This window comes from Sus scrofa, chromosome 13, assembly GCF_000003025.6.
Source record: "Sus scrofa isolate TJ Tabasco breed Duroc chromosome 13, Sscrofa11.1, whole genome shotgun sequence".
In the NCBI taxonomy this organism is placed as follows: domain Eukaryota; kingdom Metazoa; phylum Chordata; class Mammalia; order Artiodactyla; family Suidae; genus Sus; species Sus scrofa.
The window spans coordinates 106,607,926-106,621,470 of NC_010455.5; the positions used below are offsets into that span (position 1 = coordinate 106,607,926).

The 13,545-nt window shown below is 36.2% G+C and overlaps 1 protein-coding gene across 2 annotated transcripts in view; it reads left to right on the top strand.

The window, feature by feature from the left end:
• The window catches only part of SERPINI1 (serpin family I member 1), a 77,605-nt gene that overhangs the window by 48,600 nt on the left and 15,460 nt on the right, over positions 1 to 13,545 (top strand). For both annotated transcript variants that reach the window (XM_001926040.7, XM_021069762.1), the window contains exons 3-6: positions 184 to 414; positions 1,646 to 1,840; positions 4,028 to 4,232; positions 11,834 to 11,931. In XM_001926040.7, the coding sequence (XP_001926075.4) occupies positions 184 to 414; positions 1,646 to 1,840; positions 4,028 to 4,232; positions 11,834 to 11,931 (729 nt within the window). The remainder of the gene's footprint in view (positions 1 to 183; positions 415 to 1,645; positions 1,841 to 4,027; positions 4,233 to 11,833; positions 11,932 to 13,545) is intronic.

Below are 13,545 nucleotides of genomic sequence, written 5' to 3' on the forward strand. Positions count from 1 at the left end.
ATCTAGACATAGCACAAATATACTGGAACCTCCTTTCCATGTCCATGTGGGGAATAGGCCAGTGTTTTTCTTTTGGGTCCCTGTTCTATCAATCCTCCTGGCTGTGTCTTAGGACTCCTCTACTCTCTAGTATCTTCCACTGTGTTTGTTTCACTCATATACCTTTTCTTTGTCATTTTGCAGGTGAAGAATTTTCTTTCCTGAAGGATCTTTCTCACATGGTAACTGCTGAAGAAAGCCAGTATGTGATGAAAATTGCCAATTCCCTCTTTGTGCAAAATGGATTTCATGTCAATGATGAGTTTTTGCAAATGCTGAAAAAGTACTTTAATGCAGAAGTAAATCATGTGGACTTCAGCCAAAATGTAGCTGTGGCCAACTATATCAATAAATGGGTGGAGAATAACACAAATAGTAAGTCATTTGGCTCCTCTCCATCTCTAAGAGCTTAATTTAAACTCTTTTCACTTCTGAAATTATTCCTCTTCTCATTTCCTTTACACTTTTTTGTTTTGTTTTGTTTTATTTTCTATTTTTTCTTTTTTGGCTACCCCGTGGCATATGGAGTTTCAGGGCTAAGGATCAGATCTGAGCTACATCTGTGGCAATGCCAGATCCTCAATCCACTGCCCTGGGCTGGGGAGCAAACCTGCCTTCCAGCACAGAGATGCCGCTGATCCCGTTGTGCCACAGCAGGAACTTCTCCTGCTACTTTTTTTTTTGGTGAGGGGGGGCACACCTGTGTCACATGGAAGTTCTCAGGCTATGGTCAAATCGGAATTGCAGCTGCCAGCCTGCACCACAGCCACAGCAACAACAGATCTGAGCTACACCTGGGACCTACACCACAGTTCATGGCAACACCAGATCCTTAACCCACTGAGCAAGGCCAGGGATTGAATCTGCATCCTTATAGTTGGGTTTGTAACCCTCTGAGCCACAACAGGAACTCCCACATGCTTGTTTTTTAACATTCAAAGAGTAAGTTAAGAACCATAATTCACCTGCATTAGTTTGAATTATTAAAAGATGTTTGTTTCCAAATTCTTTTTAAACAATTTCAGCAATCAACAAAGTCCCAGTGTTTTTCACAACGGACTTAGAAAGAAATATTTCAAGCGATAAAAAATAAGGCACAATGAGATAAATTGCCTTTTACTCATCTATTTCACCTAATCAAAAACAGTTGTTATATTTGGTAGAAAGATATCCATTGGGGAAAAGCTTGATTTGGATGACATTTTAATCATGTATATTGTTCAAGAATAAACTTCGAAATATTTCTTGAATGCTTATCCTGTGTTAAGAGTTTTATATGCATCATTGCAACTAGAAAGCGATGAAGCCTGAAATTCTGTTGTATGTTCTCCTGTAGTTTATGCAAATGTCAAGGCTACTAGTGTTATTTTAGGTAGGGCGGGTGTTTTAGATGCCCTTAGTCTGTAAGAATGTGTTTGTGTGTGTGTGTGCGTAACATTTTTTTCCTTTAAAAGTTAGATACTTTTAATTTTTATTGTAAGTTTGGTAAGGGTATAAAGTTCTTCTCAATCACTCTATCAGAAGGTAGTTTGATAACCTTTTGGTTTCCTTTCACCTTCAATTTAATATGCATTTTCATCCTTTTTTTTTTTTTCCCCCTGAATAGGTCTTTTGAAAGATTTGCTATCCCCAACGGATTTTGATGCTGTCACTCATCTGGCCCTCATCAATGCTGTTTATTTTAAGGGAAACTGGAAGTCACAATTCAGACCTGAAAATACCAGAACGTTTTCCTTCACTAAAGATGATGAAAGTGAAGTCCAAATTCCAATGATGTATCAACAAGGAGAATTTTATTATGGTAAGACATTTTGGCTTTTATTTCTCTCTTCTTTCAGCATATCAACAGATTTCTAAGAAAGAACATGAAATATTCACTATTCAGATTTCTTGTCAATCTAGTTTGGCCTCAATTCAATTTTATTGGCTCCATTTGAAAGACCTCTAATTAGATCCTGGGTGAATACTATATGGTTTGACAGTTTTCCAATATGTTTCTTAATTTATAAAATTGATCACACCTGCTGAGTTGCTTTATTCATATGAAAACATCTGACCTTGTGTTACAATGTTTTGAGTTACTCTGGAAAGTCATTCACTTTGAGGTGGTTCTTCGCAAACCATATGTTTCACCCAACTCTCGATTTGGACACCTCACCACTTTTTGAATTATTAGCATTCTTTTAAAATTTTGCTTTCAGACTTGTGTGTATATAATCAGACATATTTATTTATTCATAGGTTCACTTATTGAGAGTCTATAATTTGTCATACCAAGACAGCACTGTTAGCATTATTTTCAAGGATATTTCACTGGATTTTTCAGAAGTTTAGGATATGGATCCTTTCTATACACCATGTTGAACTTATTAATTTATTATCATAAGCAGAAATATAATTGTAAGCTAAGTATATGTTAGAACTAATCTTTTATTCTATTTAAAGGTATACTGTAAAATTAAAAGATTATAATCAGCTAAACAAAGATCATAATCAGTTAATCAAATTGACAGTCAAAATAAGAAAGGGAAACACCCATTTATTTGAGAACCAGAATATTTAATGTGATGGCTAAAGGACCTAGATCAGTTACATGAAAATATTTAGAATGAAAGCATTTTTTTTTTAAATGGGGAAATTTTTATTTTATTTATTTATTTTTATTTTTTTGCTTTTTTAGGGTCACACCCATGGCATATGGAAGTTCTCAGGCTAGGGGTTGAACTGGAGCTGCAGCTGCTGGTTTGTGCCACAGCCACAGCAATGCCAGAGCCGCAGTGCGCCTGCAATCTATACCACAGTTCATGAAATTGCAAGATCCATAACCCACTAAGCAAGGCCAGGGATCAAACTTCGTTCTCATGGATACTAGTCAGGTTCATTACCACTGAGCCATGACGGGAACCCCAGGAAGATTTTAAAGTAGTGGCAGAATCATTTGTTTTAAAGACATTTATTTACTTTTTAAAAATAGAAGCCTGGTCAATTTAGCTTAGATCACAGAACACAAAGTTGATTACCTAACTTACCTAATTACTTAATTTGGAGGTTTAAACCACCACAGATATGTTCCATAGATTGCATTTTGGCTTTGCTACCTTGTCCTGAAAATTTTAGCTGTGGTAATAATAATAATAATAATACTGTGTATTATGTGGTCAATTTTTCCCTTCTTAGAAATAACCTGGATATTGGTAAATGTGATTTACATCCAACTTTCTAATCAGGACTTTTTATTTTTTTCTGATGATATCCTTTAAATATATATCCATTTGAGATACCTCATTTAAAAATAAGTAAGTCTAGGAGTTCCCATTGTGGCTCAGTGGGTTATGAACCTGACTAGTATCCATGAGGAAGCAGGTTTGATCCCTGGCCTCACTCAGTGGGTTAAGAATCTCAAGTTGCTGTCGCTGTGGTGTGGGCTGGCAGCTGCAGCTCTGATTCAACCCCTAGCCTGGGAACCTCCATGTGCCACAGGTGTGGCCCTGAAAAGCCAAAAAAAAAAAAAAAAAAAAAAAAAAAAAAAAAAAAAAAAAAAAAAAAAGGTAAGTCTAGAGAACATGTTATGACAAATGTGAAACAACTCTGAGGAATCCTAAAATAAAATAAATTACGTAGAGCTGAAGATTCACCTGAATTTCAGGACCAACTTTAAATTAAATCCTCTTCTTCCCAGATACCTGAAATTCTTATATTTCGCTGTTTTGGAATAGTTATAACAAATTTAAACATTTCGTTTAAGCTTTGACATGGGCCTTTTTTCTCTTTCTTTCTTTCTTTCTTCCTTTCTTTCTTTCTTTCTTCCTTCCTTCCTTCCTCCTTCCTTTCTCTCTCTCTCTCTCTCTCTCCCTTCCTTCCTTCCTTCCTCTCTCTTTCTTTCTTTCTTTCTTTCTTTCTTTCTTTCTTTCTTTCTTTCTTTCTTTCTGTCCTTCTTTCCTTCCTTCCTTCCTTCCTTCCTTCCTTCCTTCTTTCTTTCCTTCTTTAGGGGAATTTAGTGATGGCTCCAATGAAGCTGGTGGTATCTACCAAGTCCTGGAAATACCCTATGAGGGAGATGAGATAAGTATGATGCTGGTATTGTCCAGACAGGAAGTTCCACTGGCCACCCTGGAGCCCTTGGTCAAAGCACAGCTCCTTGAAGAATGGGCCAACTCTGTGAAGAAGCAAAAAGTGGAAGTGTACCTGCCCAGGTAAGAGGCTCCTGTGTGACTCCCTCTGACAGCACAGAGGTAAGGGTATCAGTGGGGTTCTGACTCAGAGAAACTTTTGCCTCTGCTTTTGAATTAATTTTGTCTTGTGTTGCTCTCCTATTCCTTCTCCCCTTCCTTATTCCTCTTTCTCCATCTTTTTTTTCTTTTTTTCTTTTTTCTTTTTGGCTGCCCCTGCAGCTTGTGGAAGTTCCTGGGCCAGGGATTGAACCCATGCCACAGGAGTGACCAGAGCCATAGCAATAACCAATGCCAGGGCCTAAGCCACTGAGCCAGCAAGGAACTCCTTTCCATCTTTTTTTTTTTTTTTTTGTCTTTTTGCCTTTTTCTAGGGCCACTCCTGTGGCATATGGAGGTTCCCAGGCTAGGGATCGAATCTGAGCTGTAGCCCCTGGCCTACGCCAGAGCCACAGCAATGCGGGATCCGAGTCGCGTCTGAGACCTACACCACAGCTCCCAGCAACGCCGGATACTTAACCCACTGAGCCAGGCCAGAAATCGAACCCGCAACCCCATGGTTCCTAGTCGGATTCGTTAACCCCTGAGCCACGACTGGAACTCCTCCATCTTTTTAAAAAGTCTTCTTTCATACTCATTCAGTCTTGCCCAGAGAGGTAGGTTCACTTCTTGATTCATTAAATACTACTTATGACGACCTAGTTTCAGATATGAGTCAATATTCTTAGCTTCTTTTTAGAAGATTTTTCAGTAGATTGTCTCTGAATACCATTTGCATTGACAGTCTTCTGTATTTCATTAATATTTAAAGTTGATAATAGCTGGAGAGAAAATAATCTTCAACTTCGTTGGCAGAAGTGCAAGCAAGGCAGGTGCTAGGTGACAAGATACAACCATAAATAGGCAGGAAGAAGCTTAAAATTCTCTGGGTGGCTGAAAGAACAAAATTGATGCAGGGCCTCAATGTTCTGACTACCATCCACTTCCTCAACCCTATCTCTATCCACTCACCACATCAAATATGTTGTAGCAGGTACTGTCCAGGTGCTTGTAATTATGCCACAGACACCATGCTCTTTTATGCCTCTGAGTCTCTGTATGTTTTGCATTGGCCTAAAATGCCCTCCTCATGTGTGTTTGCCAGATGTTTACTTAGCCTTCAGGGTACAGCTCTAGCATCAGTTCTTCAAGGAGGCCTTTCACGAACCCTGTGATGGAGCAGGTGACCCTCAGTTTGCTTCAGTTATGCACTTCCCTCTAATTACAATACATTTATGTTACCACCCACAATAAATAATACATTTTTTTGTGGGTCTTGCTTTCTTTCTGGAAGTTCTTCTAGGGTAAAGTCAGTTCTCTCTCCTACCCCACAGACACAATAAGTCTTTGCAAAAATCAAACTCAATTGAAGACATTATTCTGTCCTTGAATACCTTAAAATCTAATAGGGGAGCTACACCAGTAAACACAAACAACAAATTTATAAACCTAAGGTGTAAATTCTAGGCTACAAAACAAGACACATGAATAAATAGTCAATAAACATGTACATGTGCGGAAGTACAGTTCCACTCTTCATCCCATATTAAGAAAATTGTATAAATGTGATTAATTGCTGTGAATATTGAAGGGTGATAAATAAGATATTAGTATTAAAATTGAATTACTAAAATCTTATTAACTCATATTTATTCTAATTTTATGAATTGTCATTTAAAAGATCCATCTTGGGAGTGCCTGTGGTTCAGCAGTTAACGAACCCGACTAGTACCCACAAGGACTTGGGTTTGATCCCTGGCCTCGCTCAGTGGGTTAAGGATCCGTGAGCTATGGTTTAGGTCACAGACATGGCTCTGATCTGGCGTTGCCGTGGTTGTGGTATAGGCTGGAGACTGCAGCTCTGGTTTGACCCCTAGCCTGGGAACTTCCATATGTCAAGGGTGTGGCCCTAAAAAGACAAAAGACAAAAATAAATAAATAAACAAAAGTAACATCTTATATAAATGTTTATTTTTCCAAAAACTTTGCTGATGTTTGTTTATGTTAATGAAGGAGAGCTATTTGATATTGTAGACATTTTTGACTAGAAAGATGTAAACACATTATGTTAGTATTATATGTTCATAGTATATAGCCATATTTATAACACATATAACATGTATACATATATGTATATATAGTACATATATACACATATGTGTATATATATATATACATGTTACATATATAAAACATTATATATATATATATATATATATATATATGGCTATATATTTCTTAGTCTACATATAAAAGTTAAGGTAATCATAACCCAAATATTATTTTTTCTTTTTGAATAAGATAGGTTGTACAACTTTATGATGATACATTTATGTAGAAAGATTTCACCATGTCTGTTCTCAAGGAGAGGTAGCCAATAAATATCTAACAAACATACCCAAGGGCTTTTTTTTTAATAAATGATCATTTATATCTACATATTTAATATGAGCAATGTATCAACTCTAAAAGAACGGTTTACTTTTGAATATTAATATTTAAATTTAAATAATTTTATCAGATTTAAACTCTCATCTAGTGACCTTTTATCATTAATTTTGTATTTTTTTCCTTGCATTTTGTAAGGCATTCCTTTTGGTAATATGAGAAATTCGGCACCTAGTTAATGCCTCTCATTAAATTCTATGAAATAACTGCAGCATCTCCAAATGCCTTAGTTCTGTGAAGATGTAAAGTTATTTAGGAGTATTTTTAAAGAATTCTAAATGAAAGTTTAATAAATATCACATATTATAATTCAACCATATTCACTAGAGAATGTGACCTCCGGGTCCTGTCCACCGAGAAATTGAATGTGGCAGCAGAAGAAAATTAATTTTTATTTTCTAAGAGATACTCTTTAATTGTGAAATAGTGTTGCTTGCTTGCTCATGTTAATGCCTGTTACTATACTAGGCACAGTTAATTACCATGTATACATTTCTCCAGGAGTTCCATGAATTCTCCCTTTGCATGTCTAATGCATAGAGTGAGAGGCTAAATAGCTAGATCAGACACATTCAGTTTCTGTTTTTAAGAGATTGACTGTTTCCAAATAGCAATGCGTCAGTAATAATCAATGGAAAACTGTCTGCCCCTCCGTTTTACATTAGGACCCACTAACTGTTAAGTGAAGGTAATGATTTATAGGCAAAAACTTTGCAATAGTTGTGGCCCAGATTTACTCAAGTGTCTGTCTTAAAAGGTTTATAGAGTTTTATTCACATGAAGATATTACTCTGAAAATGCAGCTTTGCATTTCTGAGTTTGACCACATTCTTGTCCTATTTGACAGGTACTTTTCTTTCTATTATACCAGATTTTATACAAATTGCTTTAAAATGCTTTCCTTAAGAGGCATAGGGTATTTAGGGATGGGGGTATTTGGGGGAGACAATTACTTTTGTATTGCTATTTTTTCCCCTGAACAATAAATCCTATAAGGATCGGATGCTAAATTGAAATAGTATTTTTATCCAAAATACAAGGTAATGATTTAAATGACTCAGTTTTAGCAAAGGTAAAAACTTTCCAAAAGTTGTGGTCCAGATTTACTCAAGTGTCTGTCTTAAAGGGTTTATATAGTTTTATTCACATGGAGACATTACTCTGAAAATGTAGAAGAGGGTGAGTTCTATGTAATATCAGCAAATCCAGTGAAATACCACAAGGTTTATGTGTGGTCATATATCTCTAAGATTTAAATGAGATTGCCGAATATTCTTCCAATTTATCTATAGCAGACAAAATATCTTGGCTAATATAGAAATACATTATATATTATTTATATATGATATATGCAAAATATCTAAAATGTACTTTAGAATAATACCTGCCATGGAGTAAGCAGCATATAATTATTACTATTTAATAATAATTATTATTAATAATAATTATTACTATTATTAAGTCAGTATTTATCTTTTGTTAATCTACAGATAGCTTTATATATATGTTTCTCTAAGTAAATTTGTTTTAAATATGGCTCATAAAATAGCTCTCTGCATTGTCTATTCTTACTCTTCAGTCTTTAATGACACTGTTTAGGTATAAAAAGATTTTTCTAAAATCAAAATCAAATCTCCTAACACTTAGAATACAGATGGACCTGGCTTTAGTATCTTTCCACTCTGAAATTTGTAGTCTCAGACTTGTCTTTTATGATCAGAGTGCTAGAAATCAAAGGATAAGTGGTTCTCTATTTTGTAACCAGAAACCATCCTGCTGTTTTGAAATGACTGTCTACTAATAAGGCACTTCAGTTTCATGTTTGTAAAAAAACTAGTGCATAAGCCATCTATTTTGTTCTTTAACATGAGTGCTTTTCATCAGGTTTTTCTACAAAGGGTTTGCTTATATGTTTTATAAATCTCTACATGTAACATATTTTTGTTCTTTCGTAACACTTGCTCCACACATGTACTCAGTCTCCAATGCTTCTGCCCTCTACAAACCTCTTTAATTCATTCAGATAGAAAGCTGAAAATGCAATAGTATATCAAATGCCTTTACAAAAACAGCCAAGCTGTTTGGTTTTCAAAAAGCAGTGTTGTGGCTTTTTATTTTCAGATTTGGTGGGTAAAATGTAAAATCTCCTATAGTTTGTTTGTCTGCCTTTAAATAAACTATTGTTGGAATTATGGTGATTGGCAGTGGGTGTCGGGGGGCGGGGGGGGGCTTTGTAATCAGAATGATCATAGTTTGTATCTTCATTCTACCATCTACTAACTATGTGATTAGGGCAAATTGCTTAGCTTTCTTGGACTTCAGTTTGTTCTTCTGTGGAATAGAGATAACAATACCTATTTTACAGGATTGTGTGAGATTATCATGGGGTAATTAAATGAGAGATGATACATGAAAGGATTTGCCTAGTGCCTGGGACATTGTAGACACTCAGTATATGGGAAATGATAATGATTATTTGTATTAATATTAGTCTATATAAAGAGGAAGAGAATAAATGGATAATAGCTAATTTTCAATAGTTTGATAAGGAACAAAGACAAGGAATGGATAAATGAAAATTATTTACATCTTGTCTTTGATTTTAAACGAATAATCTCATGGACACTTAGATTTTATTTCACTTCGACCTATGCATTTTGTCCTATGCTATATACTACAAATATTAAAATGAAAAAGACACTAGATTTGACTACTTTACAGTTAAAGTAGCAGAGATTAGTACAGCTATTTAATCAGAGTTGCTACTACCACTAAAATGCAAATATTCAGTTCCCATCGTGGCGCAGCAGAAACGAATCCGACTAGGAACCATGAGGTTGTGGGTTCGATCCCTGGCCTTGCTCAGTGGGTTAAGGATCCGGCGTTGCCATGAGCTGTGGTGTAGGTTGCAGACGCGACTTGGATCCCATGTTGCTGTGGCTCTGGCATAGGCTGGCGGCTATAGCTCCGATTAGACCCCTAGCCTGGGAACCTCCATATGCTGTGGGAGCGGCCCTAGAAAAGGCAAAAAGACAAAAAATAAATAAAATAAAATAAAATAAAAAATAAAATAAAATGCAAATATTCAACACCTTGACATCAATAATACTGTGAATGTTACACACAACTGCAACATAGTAAGAACTATGAACATCTGCCCTTTATTACACATCTCCTACACACCAACACCATCCTAACTTTTAGAAAACTTATATAATCCCCTCAAAAAACTATGAGGTAAGCATTATTATTGCATTTTCCACATGCCAAACCCAAGGCTCAGGAATTACGGAAATTGCCCAAATTCAATCTGGCTACCATCCTCACCTGAATAGCTAGCCCCAAAAGTGTGATTAATCCAAACTTATTTTAAGAAATAATAAGAGTTCTTACGTGGCTCAGTGGGTTAAGAACCTTGGGTTGTCACTGCTGAGGCTCCGGTCACTGCTGAGACGTGGGTTCAATCCCTTTGCCCTCCTATTTTAGGCAGATCAGGATATAGATAATATTACCTGGCTCCATATCCCAACTCTGCCACTTATTAGCTGTATGACCTTGGTCAAGTTATTGCATCTCTCTACCCCTCAGCTTCTTCTAATGTTAACTAAGGATAATACCTACCTCGATGGGCTGGAGAAATATTTCAATTTATCTGTTTTTATTAAATTAATCTGTTTTATACATTTGGAAGAGTTCCAGTATGTAGAAAACTCTATATAAGTGACCAATAAATAAACAAATAAATAAATAACAAAGCACACACAGAAAAACACCTTAAGAATTCATTCAAGTCATTGAGTATATTCTCCAAGACATTACATATTTTCCAACTCATCCCTCTTTTCTACTTTCACAGTCAATATCTGCTCTTTGTGGAAAACAAAATAAACAGTGTTAAGTGGAGGATATTTAGTTTAATATGTTTCCTATAATTTGCTCATCTGTTAGTTATATTGTCCTGTAAACGCAGACCTGCTAAAACTGTTTTCTCCGATCATTCCTCTTGGTGTCTGGATCTTGCTTATAGTAACCATTCTCTTGTCATTCTTCTTAAAACCAGACATTAGATATGATGTTACTGTAATGTTTAGTGACTATTAGAGACCTAGCTCTTTTAAGGACACAACCCATTGGCTAAAAACTTATATTTATGATCTGTATTGATTAGGAGGCAACAGCTTTTTTAAAAAGGAAATATTTAGTTCTAACCAGTTGTTTTCACTTTTTATAAAAAGATAAAGCCTTTGCTTTTTTAAAAAATGCATTTGTTTGTTAATGCCACCAGATTTGGTCCACACTTTTCATTGGAGAGATGAGTGACATCATTCATTGGTTTGGGAGAGATTCCATATTAAGATTACTCTGGCTTCCTAATTTGATACTATTCTGTTATGTTTCTCTTTTTGATGCCCTCTCTTTCTATAATAACAATCAAATGCTACTTGTAATCAAAAGCCGATATTAGTGTAATTTACCCTCTTTAAGACAGATTTTTATTTTTTTAAGTTTTATAGAAGTATATATATATATATATTTTTTTTTTTTGCCATTTCTTGGGCCACTCCCATGGCATATGGAGGTTCTCAGGCTAGGGGTCCAATTGGAGCCGCAGCTGCCAGCCTACGCCAGAGCCATAGCAACATGGGATCCAAGTTGCGTCTGCAACCTACACCACAGCTCATGGCAATGCCGGATCCTTAACCCACTGAGCAAGGGCAGGGATCGAACCCGCAACCTCATGGTTCCTAGTCGGATTCGTTAACCACTGCGCCACGACGGGAACTCCCAAGTTTTGTAGAAGTATATTTGATTTACAATGTTGTGGTAATATCTGCTATACAACAAAGTGATTCAGTTATACATATACACACAGTCATTCTTTTTCAGATTCTTTTCCTACATAGACCATCACAGAACATTGGGTAGAGTTTGCTGTGCAGGTTCCCATTGGCCAACCATTCCATATACCACAGTGTGCATAGGCCAATCCCAAACCTCCAGTCCATCCCTCCCCCCAACCTGTCCCCTTTGGTAACCATAAGAAAACAGACTTTTAAAATCATCATATCTAACATTTTATTCTTGTCCCATGTAACAAGATATTGTAACTAAATACTTTCCCCTTCTGTGTTCTCCAGGTTCACAGTGGAACAAGAAGTTGATTTAAAAAATGTTTTGAAGGCTCTTGGAATAACTGAAGTTTTCATCAAAAATGCAAACTTGACGGCCTTGTCTGGTAGGAAATAAACAAAAATATTATTCCATAAATGCTTTCTTAAAATGATGATGGTGAATTCTCTATTTTTTTTTCTTTCTGTCTTTTTCTAGGGCTGCACCTGTGGCATGTGGAGGTTCCCAGGCTAAGGGTCTAATCACAGCTATAGCCACCTGCCTATGCCAGAGCCACAGCAACACCAGATCCAAACCTCGTCTGCAACCTACACCACAGCTCACGGCAACACCGGATCCTTAACCCACTGAGTGGGGCCAGGGATCGAACCCACAACCTCATGGTTCCTAGTCGGATTTGTTTCTGCTGTGCCACAATGGGAACTCCAATTCTCTGTTTATTATGGAGGTAAAATATAGTTATCTATTGCCAGATAAATGTAGAAGTATTTAACTTCTACAAGCAAATGTAAATACAGTCATAACATTAAGTTTATATTATTCTGGTCCATGCGTTATCTTTGATTGTATATTATATTCTCCAGAAAAATCTACCTTATATATCTGTGAATTCTCCCATCACATTTAACACAATGTCTTGTAAAGTAGATAATCAATAAACATGTTGATTGAATATCTCAATATGCCCAGTTATAATAAATCATATAGGAAAGGAAGAAGGAAGAGAGGATAAATAATGAGTGCCTACTGTGGGAACTAGATGCATTTTTAAAAAATGTATTATAGTTGATTTACAATGTTCCTTCAATTTCTGCTATACAGCAAAGTGACACAGTAACTCATATATATATACACATTTTTTTTCATACTATCCCCCATCATGTTCTAACCCAAGAGACTGAACATAGTTCCCTGTGCTGTACAGTAGGATCCTATTGCCTGTCCATTCCAAATGTAATAGTTTGCACCTACCAACTAGAGATTCTCATACTGAGTAAAGTAAGTCAGAAAGAGAAAGACAAATACTATATGATATCACTTATATGTGGAATCTAAAATATGGCACTAGATGCTTTTCTTTTTTCTTTTGGCTACACCTGCAGCATGTGAAAGTTCCAAGGCCAGGTATTGAACCCAAGCCATAGCAGTAACAATACTGAATTCTTAACTGCTAGGCCACCAGGAAATTGCCTAGAATTATATACTTTTAAAAAGAATACCTGGGAGTTCCCGTCGTGGCTCAGTGGTTAACAAATCCAACTAGGAACCATGAGGTTTCAGGTTCAATCCCTGGCCTTGCTCAGTGGGTTAAGGATCCGGCGTTGCTGTGAGCTGTGGTGTGGATTGCAGACGCAGCTCGGATCCCGGTGGCGGCTACAGCTCCAATTAGACCCCTAGCCTGGGAACCTCCATATGCTGCGGGAGCGGCCCTAGAAAAGGCAAAAAGACAAAAACAAAAACAAAAAAAAGAGAGAGAGAGAAATAATAAAAAAAAAGAACACCTGTGAGATAATATGAATATTATAGTAAGTCTTCAATAAAAAAAAAAAACACAGTGGTTTTGAAGAAGCAACTTCAAAATATACTTGGTGTATTGGATGTTGAGCAATTTATTTTAAATTCCCCAAGGGAAAAATATCCAGTTGAATTATTTAATTCAGATGGCCTAGTATGGTCAGGGCAAAAATCTTAACATATTAATAACATTAAAGTACTTATA